Source organism: Canis aureus, chromosome 38, assembly GCF_053574225.1.
Source record: "Canis aureus isolate CA01 chromosome 38, VMU_Caureus_v.1.0, whole genome shotgun sequence".
Taxonomy (NCBI): domain Eukaryota; kingdom Metazoa; phylum Chordata; class Mammalia; order Carnivora; family Canidae; genus Canis; species Canis aureus.
In genome coordinates, this window is record NC_135648.1 from 799,181 (window position 1) to 812,835 (window position 13,655).

General features: G+C 46.0%; 1 protein-coding gene across 1 annotated transcript; it reads right to left on the reverse strand.

Annotated features, from left to right (window-relative positions):
* Positions 1-4,261: 4,261 nt before the first annotated feature.
* OR6P1 (olfactory receptor family 6 subfamily P member 1) lies at positions 4,262-5,218 on the reverse strand. The gene has a single exon (XM_077886782.1). It carries the CDS (start codon positions 5,216-5,218, stop codon positions 4,262-4,264), a length of 957 nt encoding a protein of 318 aa, XP_077742908.1.
* Between the last annotated feature and the right edge of the window lie 8,437 nt (positions 5,219-13,655).

Sequence of the window (13,655 nt, forward strand, 5' to 3'; positions counted from 1 at the left end):
GCATTTCAAAGAGACATATGCATCCCCACGTTCATTATTACAGCATTATTCACAGTAGCCGAGACGCGTAGCCAAGAAATCAACCTAAATGCCCATCAGTGGATGAATAGATGAAAAAAGACGTGCCATGAGAATTTGGCCATGAGAAAGGAGAGAATCCCGCCATGTGAGACAACACGGATGAGCCTTGAGAACATTATGCTCAGTGAGTTAAGTCAGATAAAGACAAGTACTAAACGGTATCACTAACGTGTGGAACCTTGAAAGAAAAAGTCAAACTCATACAAAACAGATGTCAGGATGCGATTACCGGGGAGTGGGGGTGAGGAGGTGGTAAGACTCACAGTGTTTAGGGTACACGCTTGAACGGAGAGCAAACAAGCCATAGTTTTCAATGCACAGTATAAGGAGTATAGACAACAATGTGGGACTATAATTATGTAATGCGATGAATATAGCTACGAAGACAATCCTATTACAATATGTAAACATTATCAAATTTTAACACGTTGTACACACTTAAATCCACACAATGTCATGTCAAATCAAATGTAGTCGATAAAAAAAGAAAAACATGAGTTTTCATTGCTCTCTGTTAGCTCTGTGAGGCAAATTCCCAAGCTTCTCCAAGCACCACGTTCCTCATCTTTAAAAGGCAGTGCTAACATTAACCCAAAAGTTAAAAAAACAAAATAGCATCTTTTCTTGTTAGGACTGTTTACAGTCATTCCTTGGTACAAAGAAAAAAAGCCGCAGTTAGAACTCTGAGTGCTTAAAGCAAAAAAGGAATTCTAAGTAGCTCTTTATTGTTTCTTGTCACAGAAAAAAAAAGTTAATATCATATTTTAAAAATATAGAGACTAAGCTTTCAGTTGAGCAAGAAAAAGCGCAGAGGTTATATATTGTGATATGTCTGACTCTGGAAGCATATTCAGGATCAATAAGGCATTTAGCTTTGGAAAGGAGAAATAGAGGGATTTTTAAATGTAAAAGTTGAAGTTTACTGGAAAAATCCATAATTTTCCTTGCATTTTATCGTTTCTGAAAATCGTATGTTTTCTATTTCCTCTCATTACTAAAATTTTGAGGCAAATAACCACATTTTGTGTTTTCTATGCATTGTTTTAAGAATGAAAAATCACACAGCTTATGGTTTCTTCTTAAGTGTATGAGCATTTTTAGTTAATTGTGATGAATAGTGCCCCTGTTGTAAAATAAATTACATTTATTTAAAGATTCATAATGAACACAACGCTCTCCCTTGTTCCCTTTCTGTTATCCCTCTCCCATGGAAAGTCGGCTCCACTGAGCACATTCATAACCTAAAGAGAAAGAAATAGATCTTGGAAACTAGCCCTTTCTCTGATACGTCATTTGCAGGCAAATTGAACACCAATAAAAAATAAATTTATTATAAAAAAAAGAAAGAAAGAAAACAAAATGAAATAAAATAAAGTGTAGTAAAATAAAAGAATATGAAACTGACTTGTAGTAGCGCCTGGGACTGTGGGTGTAGCGTCGGGGAAATGGCCAACTTCTCTCAGGCTAACCTGTGAATTACAACTTTGAAGAGACAGTAAATCTCACGTTTCATGGAATGATGAGAGAGGAGGTGTGGGGGGAGACATCATGATCTTAATCTGGCAACTTAGAAAAATACATTTCATTTGAATTTTTTTTAAAAACCCTAAAACAAAAAAATCAATTGAAAAATTCTAAAAGAACACAAGGCAAAAATTAGATGAATATGTTATATCGGGTATATTAGGGTAAAAAGAAAAGAAAGCACACATTACAGTGACTCCAACAAATGAGAATTAATTTTTATCATTTAATTAAAAAAAATACTTGAGGGGCTCCTGGGTGGCTCCGTCAGTTAAGTGTCCAACTCTTGATTTCATCTCAGGTCATGATCTCGGGGCCTTGGGATCAAGCCCTGCCTCGGGCTCTGGGTTCAGCAAGGCCATCTGTATGTGATTCCCTCTCCCTCTCCCCTGGCCCCTCTGCCCACTTGCACGTATGCTCTCTCGGCATCAGCTTCCCTTAGAATAAAACAGGACAGTGAAACAGCAGGCGGGCAGGGTGACACCTGGGATTTCTCTTCTGGGGAAGGAGTGCTGGAAGCTGACTCGGGAAGTAGTCTCTGGAATTCAAAGTCACAGGGCAGGGGTGAGGCCATGAGGTTCTCATACAGGGACACCTGGTCCACCTTGACTTGGAGCCCTCAAGGCCCAAAGAGCAGTCGTCTCTCCTAACAGTTCTGCGATGTCTCCGGTGTCCAGGGCTCCCAACGAAAGGCACCCCAAGTCTCAAAAGTAGCCTGAAGCTGTGACTGACCCCAGAAGCTTTTAATACTGTCATTATTTTCCCAGTCCAGAGGACTTTTACTCATCGGGGCTCATTTGTACCCTAGACAATGCTGCTTAGTAGCATTTACCAGGCTTCCAAGGGCCCTGAGCTAGAAAGGTAACGGAAGGTGAATTTTTTCGCAGTGTGTATGAATGTCAAGTCGTCGCATTATATGCTTTCAATTTTATTTGTCAGCTGTGTTTCGATAAAGCTGGGGGAAGAAAAGAAAGCTAATTCAAGGTGAAATTTACCTACAGAGAGAAGAGATTTTTAACACTTCACTCCCACATACATTATTTATTTGATATTTGCAGCAAGCGTATGAGGTAGGTGATAATATTTTGATTGTAACAGGGACTTATCAAAAGTAAAACTAGGATCAAAGCGACATTTCTTGGTTTTAGGAGCAGAATTCTTCCCATAAAACGCCGTGCCTTCCATAACTCTATGAAAGGAAAAGAGAACATAATGAGGGGAAGGTACACGGAGCCAATCCCAGAGATGATTCTTTAAAAGGCTATTTAGAAATTTCATGGAAATAAAGCAACTTAAAAAAAAAAAAGAAATAAAGCAACTTACACTTTTAAAAGTGTCAGATTTCTTTGTTTCTGTTGTTGTTATTTCATTTTAGATTCTGGAAAACCTAAAATGATTATTGAGCAAGTAGATTCTTTAATAAACAATCATCTTTTTCTCCCCCCAAGCCTAGTCCAGAATGAGCAGATGCATCAATTAGGACAATTTGTATTTATGAATATTTGTTCAATATTGCTTTTTTTTTTTTTTTTTTTTTTACTCTTCTACATATCCCACAACTAAAGAAACATTGGCTATGGTTCAAATGTACAGAATGTAACCCTGAGTCAGGATGTGAAAATCTCTGTAAGCAATTCAAGCAAGTTTCCAAAAATCAAAGGAAGTTGGAAGAATGCCTATAATTCAGGCTTTGAGTTTGAGGCATGTCACTCACTCTACAGATGGATATCTGCATCCCGCCCCTCACCCCTTCATTCTGTCTCTTATTAAGACATTTTCTGTTCTTTTGCCCCAGCAGAAAAACTTAAAATATTTAGCAAATGCTATAATCCAGGTCCCAACTAATTAAGGCAAAAGCTGCCCATATTGCTGGAGAAGATTCTGAGACCAACCTACATAAAAGCTTTCTACTGCATTTTACCTACTACTAAATCAACACTCATTAGGTCAACCAGCTTGGTGTCCCACTGGGAGTCAAAGAAGGAAGATGCAGATGGATATTTATCCATGTTCATTGGTAGACACACCGCTGAATATCAACACTACATCTTCCTCCTCCTTGACTTGCAATGGGTGTGAGACTTGTACAGAATATCGATTAGGTGACACGAGTTTCAGTTCTTGGGGTATAATAATTGTACTTCTGTGATTTCTCATGGAAATGGGATTTGAGAATTTGGACCTTGAAAACTGCTGCAATAAAGCCTATATCACTTTGACATATCGACCAGTAAATCCCCTTTCTTATATTTTCTCATTTATGAAATAAGAAGTTGGTCTAGAGTAGGGAATTTCAAACGGGCTATGAAACAAGAGTTGCTAAGACATTGGAAATTGTGCATGGTGAAGTTGCAACCTAGAGGTGCTCTACCAGACTCTCTACAATTTGAGGGCAGCAGGGTGGGGGGTGGAATTTGTGTCTTACTAAACCACCAGGAGAGTCTTATGCAGCTAATTCAACCATAGTTTGGAAACCCTGTACAAGACTAATGATTCATAAACTTTTGTATCAGGAGATTCCCAGATACTATCTAAGAAAATTGCATACTAATTGATCAGTGTTCTCTCTGAGCCTATTTTATGATTCCTTGAGGTGGCACTATTAGGATGCTGTTCCTTCCTTAAGACCCTGAACCCTGCTAGGTTCTGCTGTACATCAGTCTGGGACATCACTAGGATAGTGGCATCTGCCCAGAACCAACTTCCTGAGAGCATCCTTCACCTCCTTGTTCCTCAGGCAGTAGATGGCTGGATTGAGGAATGGTACAATGACCGTATAGAGCACAGAGATGATCTTGTTGTGGTTGAAGGTGTACATGGCCCGGGGCCTTGCATAGGTGAAGAGGGTGGAGGAGTAGTAGATGACAACCACTGCCAGGTGAGAGGCACAGGTGGAAAAGGCTTTGCGACGTCCCTGGGCAGTAGGGATCCTCAGGATGGTGGCAATGATGGCAGCATATGATGAAACCACAGCCAGTAGAGGAAGCAGGATCATCACCAGGGCCAACAGGAAGTCTACTAGTTCTGCTTGCTCCTTGTCAGAGCAGGTAAGGTTGAGTAGTGGGGAGATATCACAGAAAAAATGGTTGATGATGTTGGGCCCACAGTAGGACAGTCGGGAAATGAAAAGAAGCTTCATCATGGAGCTGAAGAAGCCACCACCCCAAGAGGAAGCAGCAAGGCGAATGGCCAGGCTGGACGGCATGAGACTAGGATAACGGAGGGGCTCACAGATGGCCAGGTAGCGGTCATAGGCCATGACTGCCAGCAGGACACATTCGGTGCAGGCTAGGGCAATGAAGAAGTAGAGCTGGGTCATGCAGCCTACGTAGGAGACTCTACGGTCCTGGGTAAGAAATGCTCCCAAAAGACGAGGAACTGTGACATTGATGTACCACAGCTCCAGGAAGGACAGATGGCCAAGGAAAAAGTACATCGGGCGGTGAAGGCTTGGAGTGAGCCAGATTGTGGAAACGATGAGTGCATTCTCCAACAGTGTCAACAGGTAAATTGCAAAGAAGAGGACAAAGAGAAGTAACTGGAGGGGTGGAGAGGTTGGGAAGCCCACCAAAATAAAATCTGCTATGTGGCCTCCACTCAAATTTCCCATCATCTCCGTCCACCTGCCTATCTGAAAGGAAAGGAAGAACAAGATACTGAGAGACAGGGGGTCCAAACTGCTAACCTCCCCACAACCCCAGGTTACAACCCTCTGAAGATGCTCCATAGTACGCTATTAGTACATCATTTAGCTCCTTCACTTTGTCGTTTCATCTCCCACCTCAAGGGAAGAGACTTGAGGATTGTGCTCAACGATTTAGTGATCTTAACTACAGTGGAAATTTGGTAAGTGCTTGCTGGGTGACTTCAGAACAGGTCTTAATATTTCAATTCTTGTTTTCTTAACTATAACATGCTCTTCCTTCACTTCCTGCAAAGCCATAACCCCATAGTACCTGGATTCATATTTGTTGAGTGAATGAATAAAAGAAGGAGGGATAGCAAGCTGGAGCCTGAAGGCTTTACTCTCCAGGGAATGGGGAATTAGTAGCTCAAAGACATAACTGAGCTGTAGGCTAAGAGCATGGGATAAAGAAGGGTTGGTTTGGGAAATAGCCACTAACAGTTGGAGAGATAATTCAATACAGATCAGCTAAAAACTTTCTTTTTAAAAAAATTTATTATTATTTTTAGAAAGAGGGAGAGGGAGAGTGCAAGTAGGGGAGTGGGGGAGAGGAAGAGAGAGAGAGAGATAATCCTAAGCAGGCCCCACACTCAGTTCGGAGCCCCAGTGTGGGGCTGATCTCACAACCCTGAGATCATGAACTGAACTGAAATCAAGAGTCAGATGTTCAACCTACTGAGTCACCCAGGTGCCCTATTTTTTAATTAATTAATCGATTAATTAATTATTTTGAGAGAGGCAGGATGTGTGAGAGCTAAAAGAGTCCTGCTCCAAAAAAAAAAAAAAAAAAAAAGAATCCTTTTCCCATTCATTTTATAGCTGTTTTGGAGCACATTTTCTGTGCCCGGATTGTCTCATGCCAGGGTTGGTGCTGTAGGTTGGAGCATGGACCCCCTAAACGTGCCCACACCCTGATCTCCAGAACCTGTAAACTTTACATTGTCTGACAAAGTCTTTGCGGGTGTGATTAAGTTAAGGCTATGGAGATGGTAGTCTATCCTGCGTTATTCAGTTGGACCTTAAGTGTGATTGCTTGTAATTTCTTTACAAGAAAGAGGCAGAGAGCAACGTGAAGTAGACACACAGAGGAGAAGGCCCCACAGAGGTGACACAGAGGTTGGAAGACGCCGGCCTTGAGGACTGGAAGTGGTGTGACTCTAATCTGAAGAAAGCCCGCAGCCCCAGAGACGAGGAGCGTGTTCTCCCCCGGAGCCTCCAGAGGACGTGCAGCCTGGCGACATCTTCACATTGATTCCACACTGCTGGTCTCCAGAACCCACAGACAGAGTAGATCTCAACTGCTGTGCCACCAAGTGTGTGGAATTTGTGTGCAACGTAACAGAAAGCTGATACGCCGTTGAGGCACCAGGTTGGAAGAGAGCATCGCACGCCTCACGACCTCCCTTCTGAGCCTGGCCAGCCTCCTCCTCTCACTGCTGCCAGCGGGGGGGCCCCTGACAAACACGGACATCTGACTTGAGATCGGGTCACGTGCTACGCATCATCAAGCCTTCTCATTTTTGGCGGAACTTAACATTTGTTTTTCTTTATGCAAACATGAAAAAACAATACACCATAGTAATGGCTGCGTGGTGACAGATGGCAGGTGCACTCGGGGTGGCCCGACACGACCTGTAGAGAAGCTGAATCAGGGTGTTGTGCACCCAGCACTCATGCAACCCTGTGGCTCGACTCTATTCAGGTTTAAAAAAAAAATTAAGACAAAAGCAACTACAACAAACCCATTCCCAATCACAAACACAAAATAAGATGACAATATATCAGCTTGCATATTGTAAACTAGACATCAATGTTTTTTGGTCATACATTTAAATAATTGCACGAAACCTAATGTCCACCGCGTGTGAGTAATTACATTTTAAGTGAAATTATTATTTTTTAATTTTAATTTGTATTTATTTATTTTTTTTAAGTGAAATGATTATATTGGTCCTTTATCGGTCAGTGAAATCCTTTTTTCTTTAATTTTTTTTTTTTTTTGGACAGTGAAATCTTAACATTGGTGCCACGGATACTTGTTTCAAAAATTACATGAGTGCATGAGTCGTTTAAAAAAAATGGAAATTTTACATTATTTTTCTCACTGAACCCATAATTCAAGGCATTGTAATATATTTTTATAATCACAAGCTTTTTGTCGATTTCTCTATATCCATCTGCATGTTGTTGGTTTGTTTCTTGTACTCCGGAGGCTATAAATGTTTTGAAAAGATTTCCTATTAGATTTTATTCTGTAATCAGCATACATTTCACCAAAACAATAAAAATATGACATACTTCAAAAATGTTACTTTTTTTTTTTTTACTGGCGTATCATTTTATAATAACGCGGACTGCACTTTTTCTCCGTTCTCGTGCGCATCCGTGAAGACGACTTATCATCAGAATGAGAGCAGTTTCCGAATCCATTCCATTCTTATTTTTCATTTTGGAGATATAAACACTGAGGAAAGCAGTTCACGGAAATAAATGACATTGATACACCACAGCTCGGGGAATGGAAGTCGTTTTGTTATAGTAATAACACTAAATTATTTGAACTTTCTATTAGTTATGTGCCAGAAATTGCAGAGTCATCTATCATGAAAATGGCTTTTATTGATCTATTAGCTGACAACTCCATCAGCTTCCCTTCAATTGTGTTGAAAGAAATAGACTGGAAACGGCGGACTTGAGAAAGGACGGGCTGCCCGGCATTGGTCCTTCTGTCCCCCAGCGCCCAGCTGGCACCACACCGACGTCCCCCCGCGTCCCTTGCGCACACTGGGTCGGTTGTGCCTTCCCTCGCCCGAGGGACAACAGGTTTTGAAAAGCAAAGGGGGAAGGAGAAGGGATACTTCGTCTAGCGGATCAGTTCTAAGAAGAGCTGATCAGACATTTGCAGCCCAGCGAATGATTCCCTGGGGTGCCCCATCCCTGCATCTCCGAGAGCCCTTTGCACCCGCCAAGAGCCCTTTTGCACCTGCCAGGACCTTTTTTGCACCCCCCAGGACCCCTTTTGCACCCACCAAGAGCCCTTTTGCACCCACCAGGAGCCCTTTTGCACCTGCCAAGAGCCCTTTGCACCCACCAAGAGCCCTTTTGCAGCCACCAAGAGCCCTTTGCACCCTCCAAGAGCCCTTTGCACCTTCCAAGAGCACTTTGCACTGATCCAGAGCCCTTTTGCACCTGCCAAGAGCCCTTTTGCAGCCATCAAGAGCCCTTTGCACCCTCCAAGAGCCCTTTGCACCGATCAAGAGCCCTTTTGCACCTGACAAGAGCCCTTTTGCACCCACCAGGAGCTCTTTTGCACCTGCCAAGAGCCCTTTTGCACACACCAGGAGCCCTTTTGCAGCTGCCAGGAGCACTTTTGCAGCCGCCAGGAGCACTTTTGCATCTGCCAAGAGCTCTTTTACACCCACCAAGAGCCCTTTTGCAGCCTCCAGGAGCACTTTGGCAGGCACCAGGAGCCCTTTTGCACCCACCAAGAGCCTTTTGCACCCACCAAGAGCCCTTTTGCACACACCAGGAGCCCTTTTGCAGGCGCCAGGAGCCCTTTTGCAGCTGCCAGGAGCACTTTTGCATCTGCCAAGAGCTCTTTTGTACCCGCCAAGAGCCCTTTTGCACCCGCCAAGAGCCCTTTTGCACCCGCCAGGAGCCCTTTGGCAGGCTCCAGGAGCCTTTTTGCACCCGCCAAGAGCCCTTTTGCACCTGCCAAGAGCCCTTTGCACCTGCCAAGAGCTCTTTTGCACCCGCCAGAGCCCTTTTGCACCCACCAAGAGCCTTTTGCACCCTCCAAAAGCCCTTTTGCACCCACCAGGAGCCCTTTGCAGGCTCCAGGAGCTCTTTTGCACCCACCAAGAGCCCTTTGCACCCTCTAAGAGCCCTTTGCACCCACCAGGAGCCCTTTTGCACCTGCCAGCGCCCGTAAGCCTGGGTCCAGGAAGCAGATTTAAGGCATCAGATGCTCTGCAGAGAGCAGGGCTGGAGGTGAGGGCCAGGGGGCCCGGGCGCTGCAAGGCCCGGCACCCAGGCACAGCCTGGGTCTGCGTAGCCCCGGGTCCTACCCTTTTGGATGCTAGGCTTGTCACTGAGCACAACCAGAGTGGTTTGAGGCTGTGGCACCACGAGGTTGGCTCGGGAGATAGGACATGGGTCGTGCACCGGGGTGGGGCAGGTGTGGATCCCGAGGTGCCGAGACAGATCCCCACGTGCCCCCACCGCCTCTGCTCGCACAGGCCCTTCCACACGCGGTCTCCCGTCCTCCCCGACACACACGTCCAGCCCGGGCTCGGGTGCAGCTGAGCACGTGGCGTGCCTCATGCTTGCGAGCCCGCTGATGTGCTGCTCAGCATCCGCTCCCGGCCATACACATGTGACTGCCAGTAAAATAGCTGGGCTCTCAGGATGAGACGTCGGCATCACTGAGCTTTTTCTTTTTTCTTTATTTATTTTCTATGTCAAGCCAATTGAACATCTGGAGAAATTCAAGAGATCTTCAGGATTATGAGCGCTCTGAGCCCCGTAGGGGGTGAGCGAGGCCCTCGCACCTGACCTGAGTGAGGCGAGAGCTTCTCTGGCAGGTTTGCTTACCTCTTGGCTTGCCTCACCTCTGCGCTCACCACCCACGCGCCCTGCCTTTGGGCTTTGTCCCCGGGCTGCTTTCCTCTCCTTCTGGGCAGGTGCAGTCAGACCCAGCGGCTCTTCAAGAAAGCTGATTCTTCATGATTTTTCAAGCTGAGTCGTCCGTTCGTGGCGTGACGGCACAGAGGTGCGGCAGGTGAGCCGTGAAGCAGACAGGGGCAGCAGTAGCCGGCTCTTATGCCTTCATCCTCAGGGACAGGGCCCCTCAGGACACATTGTCATGGTGACCCACCTCCCCCCACAAGGCTGGGCCAAGCCACACGGGCCATGCTCGGTACAATGGAAAGGCCAAGCCTGGGGGGACACGGCCCTGGAGGGAAGCAAACTGATGTCGTCGACTCCACCGCCCGAGTCTTCCCATCCGTGTCTACGTCCACAGACATAATGATGATTCAAGTTTAAGGTCCCTTTGGGGAAGGAGAACAAGAAAATAAGAAAGTTACAGATGAATTAATTGGTGTTTCAGATCGTTAAATTTTTTTTGAGAAAATACTCATCAAACCTGGACCGTCTGTATTATTTGTCTGCTTCAGGGTGAGAAGAGGTGCTTCCTCTCCTGTCCATACATCAGGGGGATCCAACAGGGGAGGCGTCTTTCCCCGCTCACCCCTTTTCACGTCCCTTTGTGAATAGCCCTGGGCTAGGAGGGGGCGCAGGGGAGGCCGGAGACTGAGGGTGGGCAGGGGGGTCATTTCAGACTCCAGATTCCTGGCTCAGATTGGAGTCTTCTTCTGAAAATGAGGGGTTTTCCTCGTCGCACGGCTCTGGGTTCCTGCCTGCCTTGCAGGCCCGGGAGCTCCTGGGCCTCTCAGCCTCCTGGAGCTGCCACAGACAGGCCAGATACCTCCCGTGCTAGGTGGTGATGTCCCCATCCCTGGCAGTGTCCAAGCAGAGGTCAAGTTGATGCGGGAAGCTAAGGTAGAAGGAAGTGTAGACACAGTTAAACGTCTTTATAACCTGCAGCCCATTGACACATACTTGAGGCGGGCAGAGTACAAGTCCCTCCAGGAAACTCCCAGCTGCCTTTTTTTTTTTTTTTTTTTTTTTTACATTTTTAAATTTAAATTCAATTTACCAACATATAGAATAACACCCAGTGCTCATCCCGCCAAGTGCCCCCCCTCAGTGCCCATCACCCAGTCCCCCCACCCCCTGCCTACCTCCCCTTCCACCACCCCTAGTTCGTTTCCCAGAGTCAGGAGTCTCTCATGTTCTGTCTCCCTTTCTGATATTTCCTACTTATTTTTTCTCCTTTCCCCTTTATTCCCTTTCACTATTTTTTATATTCCCCAAATAAATGAAACCATATAATGTTTGTCCTTCTCCGATTGACTTACTTCACTCAGCATCATACCCTCCAGTTCCATCCATGTCGAAGCAAATGGTGGGTATTTGTCGTTTCTAACGGCTGAGTATTCTTTAGCACATGAAAGTCCTATTGGAAACCCCTCTTTGTCTTTACTTCCTCCAACTCCCAGGTATGTTCTCCCTCCACCTCCCCTCACCAGCCCCGCGCAGCTCTCTCTGCCCACACGTCCTGTCCCTCGGCTTTCATAAAACCACCATTTTGCACCAAAGACACCTCAAGAATTCTTTCTCGGCCATGGCTTTGGACCCCAGCCCGCCACACCGTATCAGAATGACCCCCTGTTTACGATGTGATACTGGGAAGGGGGCGCACTGCCCGAGGAATAATTCCCCGCTCCTCCCTGCGCAACAGTAGGGCTGCAAACAGGAGTATTTTGCAAAAGGTGGGATGAAGCTACAAGGATCGGGAGAAGTCCAGCTACGTCCGCATGTGTCCAACCTGAGCTGGGATCTTAGGTCCGTGTCCAGGCTGTAACTGTGGAAGTAAGAAAGAGCAACCACAGGCTTGGCAGACATAGATGTGACAGACCTACCCATGGACTGGAATCCAGGGGGACAGAGAAGATGAATGGGCTCAGTTGGGGAATGACCCTTGGACTTTCCAAAGAAGGAAAAAGACCAGAAATCAGCCAAGAAAGGAATCGCGAGAGCACAGTTCTGGAAGGTGAGTTGGCCAGAGGGTTTCAGGAAGGGGAGGGAGGTGAGTGAGGTGGTATTTCTGTGTCACACGTGCGCCCCGAGCGCCTGGCTTCGCAGGGTCCAGTCCGCACATAGGTGCGCGGCCCTGTCACCCTCACAATGAGGCTCCCTCGGGGCCCAGGACCCCTGGCCGGGCCCTTTCCAGCTTCTGGCCTGCAGATGGTTCTGTTGTTTTCTACCTGCCGGGAGGCACACGGAGTCATCAGCACACATGCAGGCTCCTCTGAGGGGGGGCTCCTGAAGGCAATAGCTCAGATTTGTTCTGACTCCCATGGCTCCACCTGGGGTGCTTCTTATTCTTTTCTTTTCTTTTTCGTTTTAGATTTTATTTATTTATTTGAGAGGAAGCATGAGGAGGAGGAGGGTCAGAGGGGGGAGAAGCAGACTCCCCGGTGAGTGGGGAGCCCATGCAGGGCTGCATGGGGCTGCGGATCATGACCTGAGCCCAAGGCAGCACTGCACCCAACGAGCCCCCCAGGCGCCCCTCTCCTGGGCTTCTTCCGAGATGCGGACACTGAGGCAGAGCAGTCTGGTCCGCGGACAAGGGCCCCGGGACGGAGGAACCATCTGGTCATCTCGCGTGGGTCTGTACTGGGTGCTCCCGTAGATCCCCGGGAAGCTCCGGTCCGCGTGACTGCATCGTTGTCCGCATTCACCTGTTGCACCCCAAGTGAGAAGTCGATTGTCCATCCTCCAGGCTGTGTAGACCTGTGTCAGCGGGACCCGGGCACACACAAGAAGTTGGAGAGCCTCCGGAGTTTAAGGAACTTTCTTTCTTTTTTTTTTTTTTTAAGATTTTATTTATTTGTTCATGAGACAGAGAGAGAGAGACAGAGGGAGGCAGAGACACAGACAGAGAGAGAAACAGGCTCCCTGCAGGGAGCCCGACATGGGACTCGATAACCCGGGGTTACACCTTGGGCCGGAGGCGGTAGCTGAACCGCTGAGCCCCCCAGGCATCCCTGGAACTTTCTTTTAATTCTTATTATACTAAAAGGTTTTATTCATTCCCTGAATGGATATTAGATTTTATCCAAAAATGTTTCTTCATCAATTAAAACAATTAACATAATTAATATCCTTTATTTTGATAACATGGTAAATTATATGGATGGACTTCGAATGTGTCAATCTTGCATTTCTGGACTAAATCCAGCTCGAGTTTTACTTAAGATTTCTGCACCTGTGCTCCTGAGTGAGATTTCAAGATCTAGTGTCTACGTCGTACTGGCCCAAAAAATGAGTTGGGAAGTAATTATCCTTTTCGGTCCCATGGGAGGTTTGGGGCAAGTTTGTCATAACTTCCACTTTGAAAGTCTGACAAAATCTACTAGTGAACCTTAAGGGACCCAGAGAGTTTTGTTTGTTTGTTTATAATGTGGACTATATTAATTAAAATGCAATTTATTGAGAATTACATATCTGTTTTCCCTGTGTCAGCTTTCATATGTGCTCTATAGAAATTTTCCTACTTTATGTAAGTTCTCAAATTTATGTTCATGAAGTCGCTCACAACATTCTTTCATCTTCTATGTGGGTGTGACCTGAGAAATGCTCCAATTTTTATTCCTATCATTGTTCATTTTTTTCGATTTTTAATTTTTTTAAAATATTTTTACTTACTTATTCATGAGAGACACAGTGAGAGAGGCAG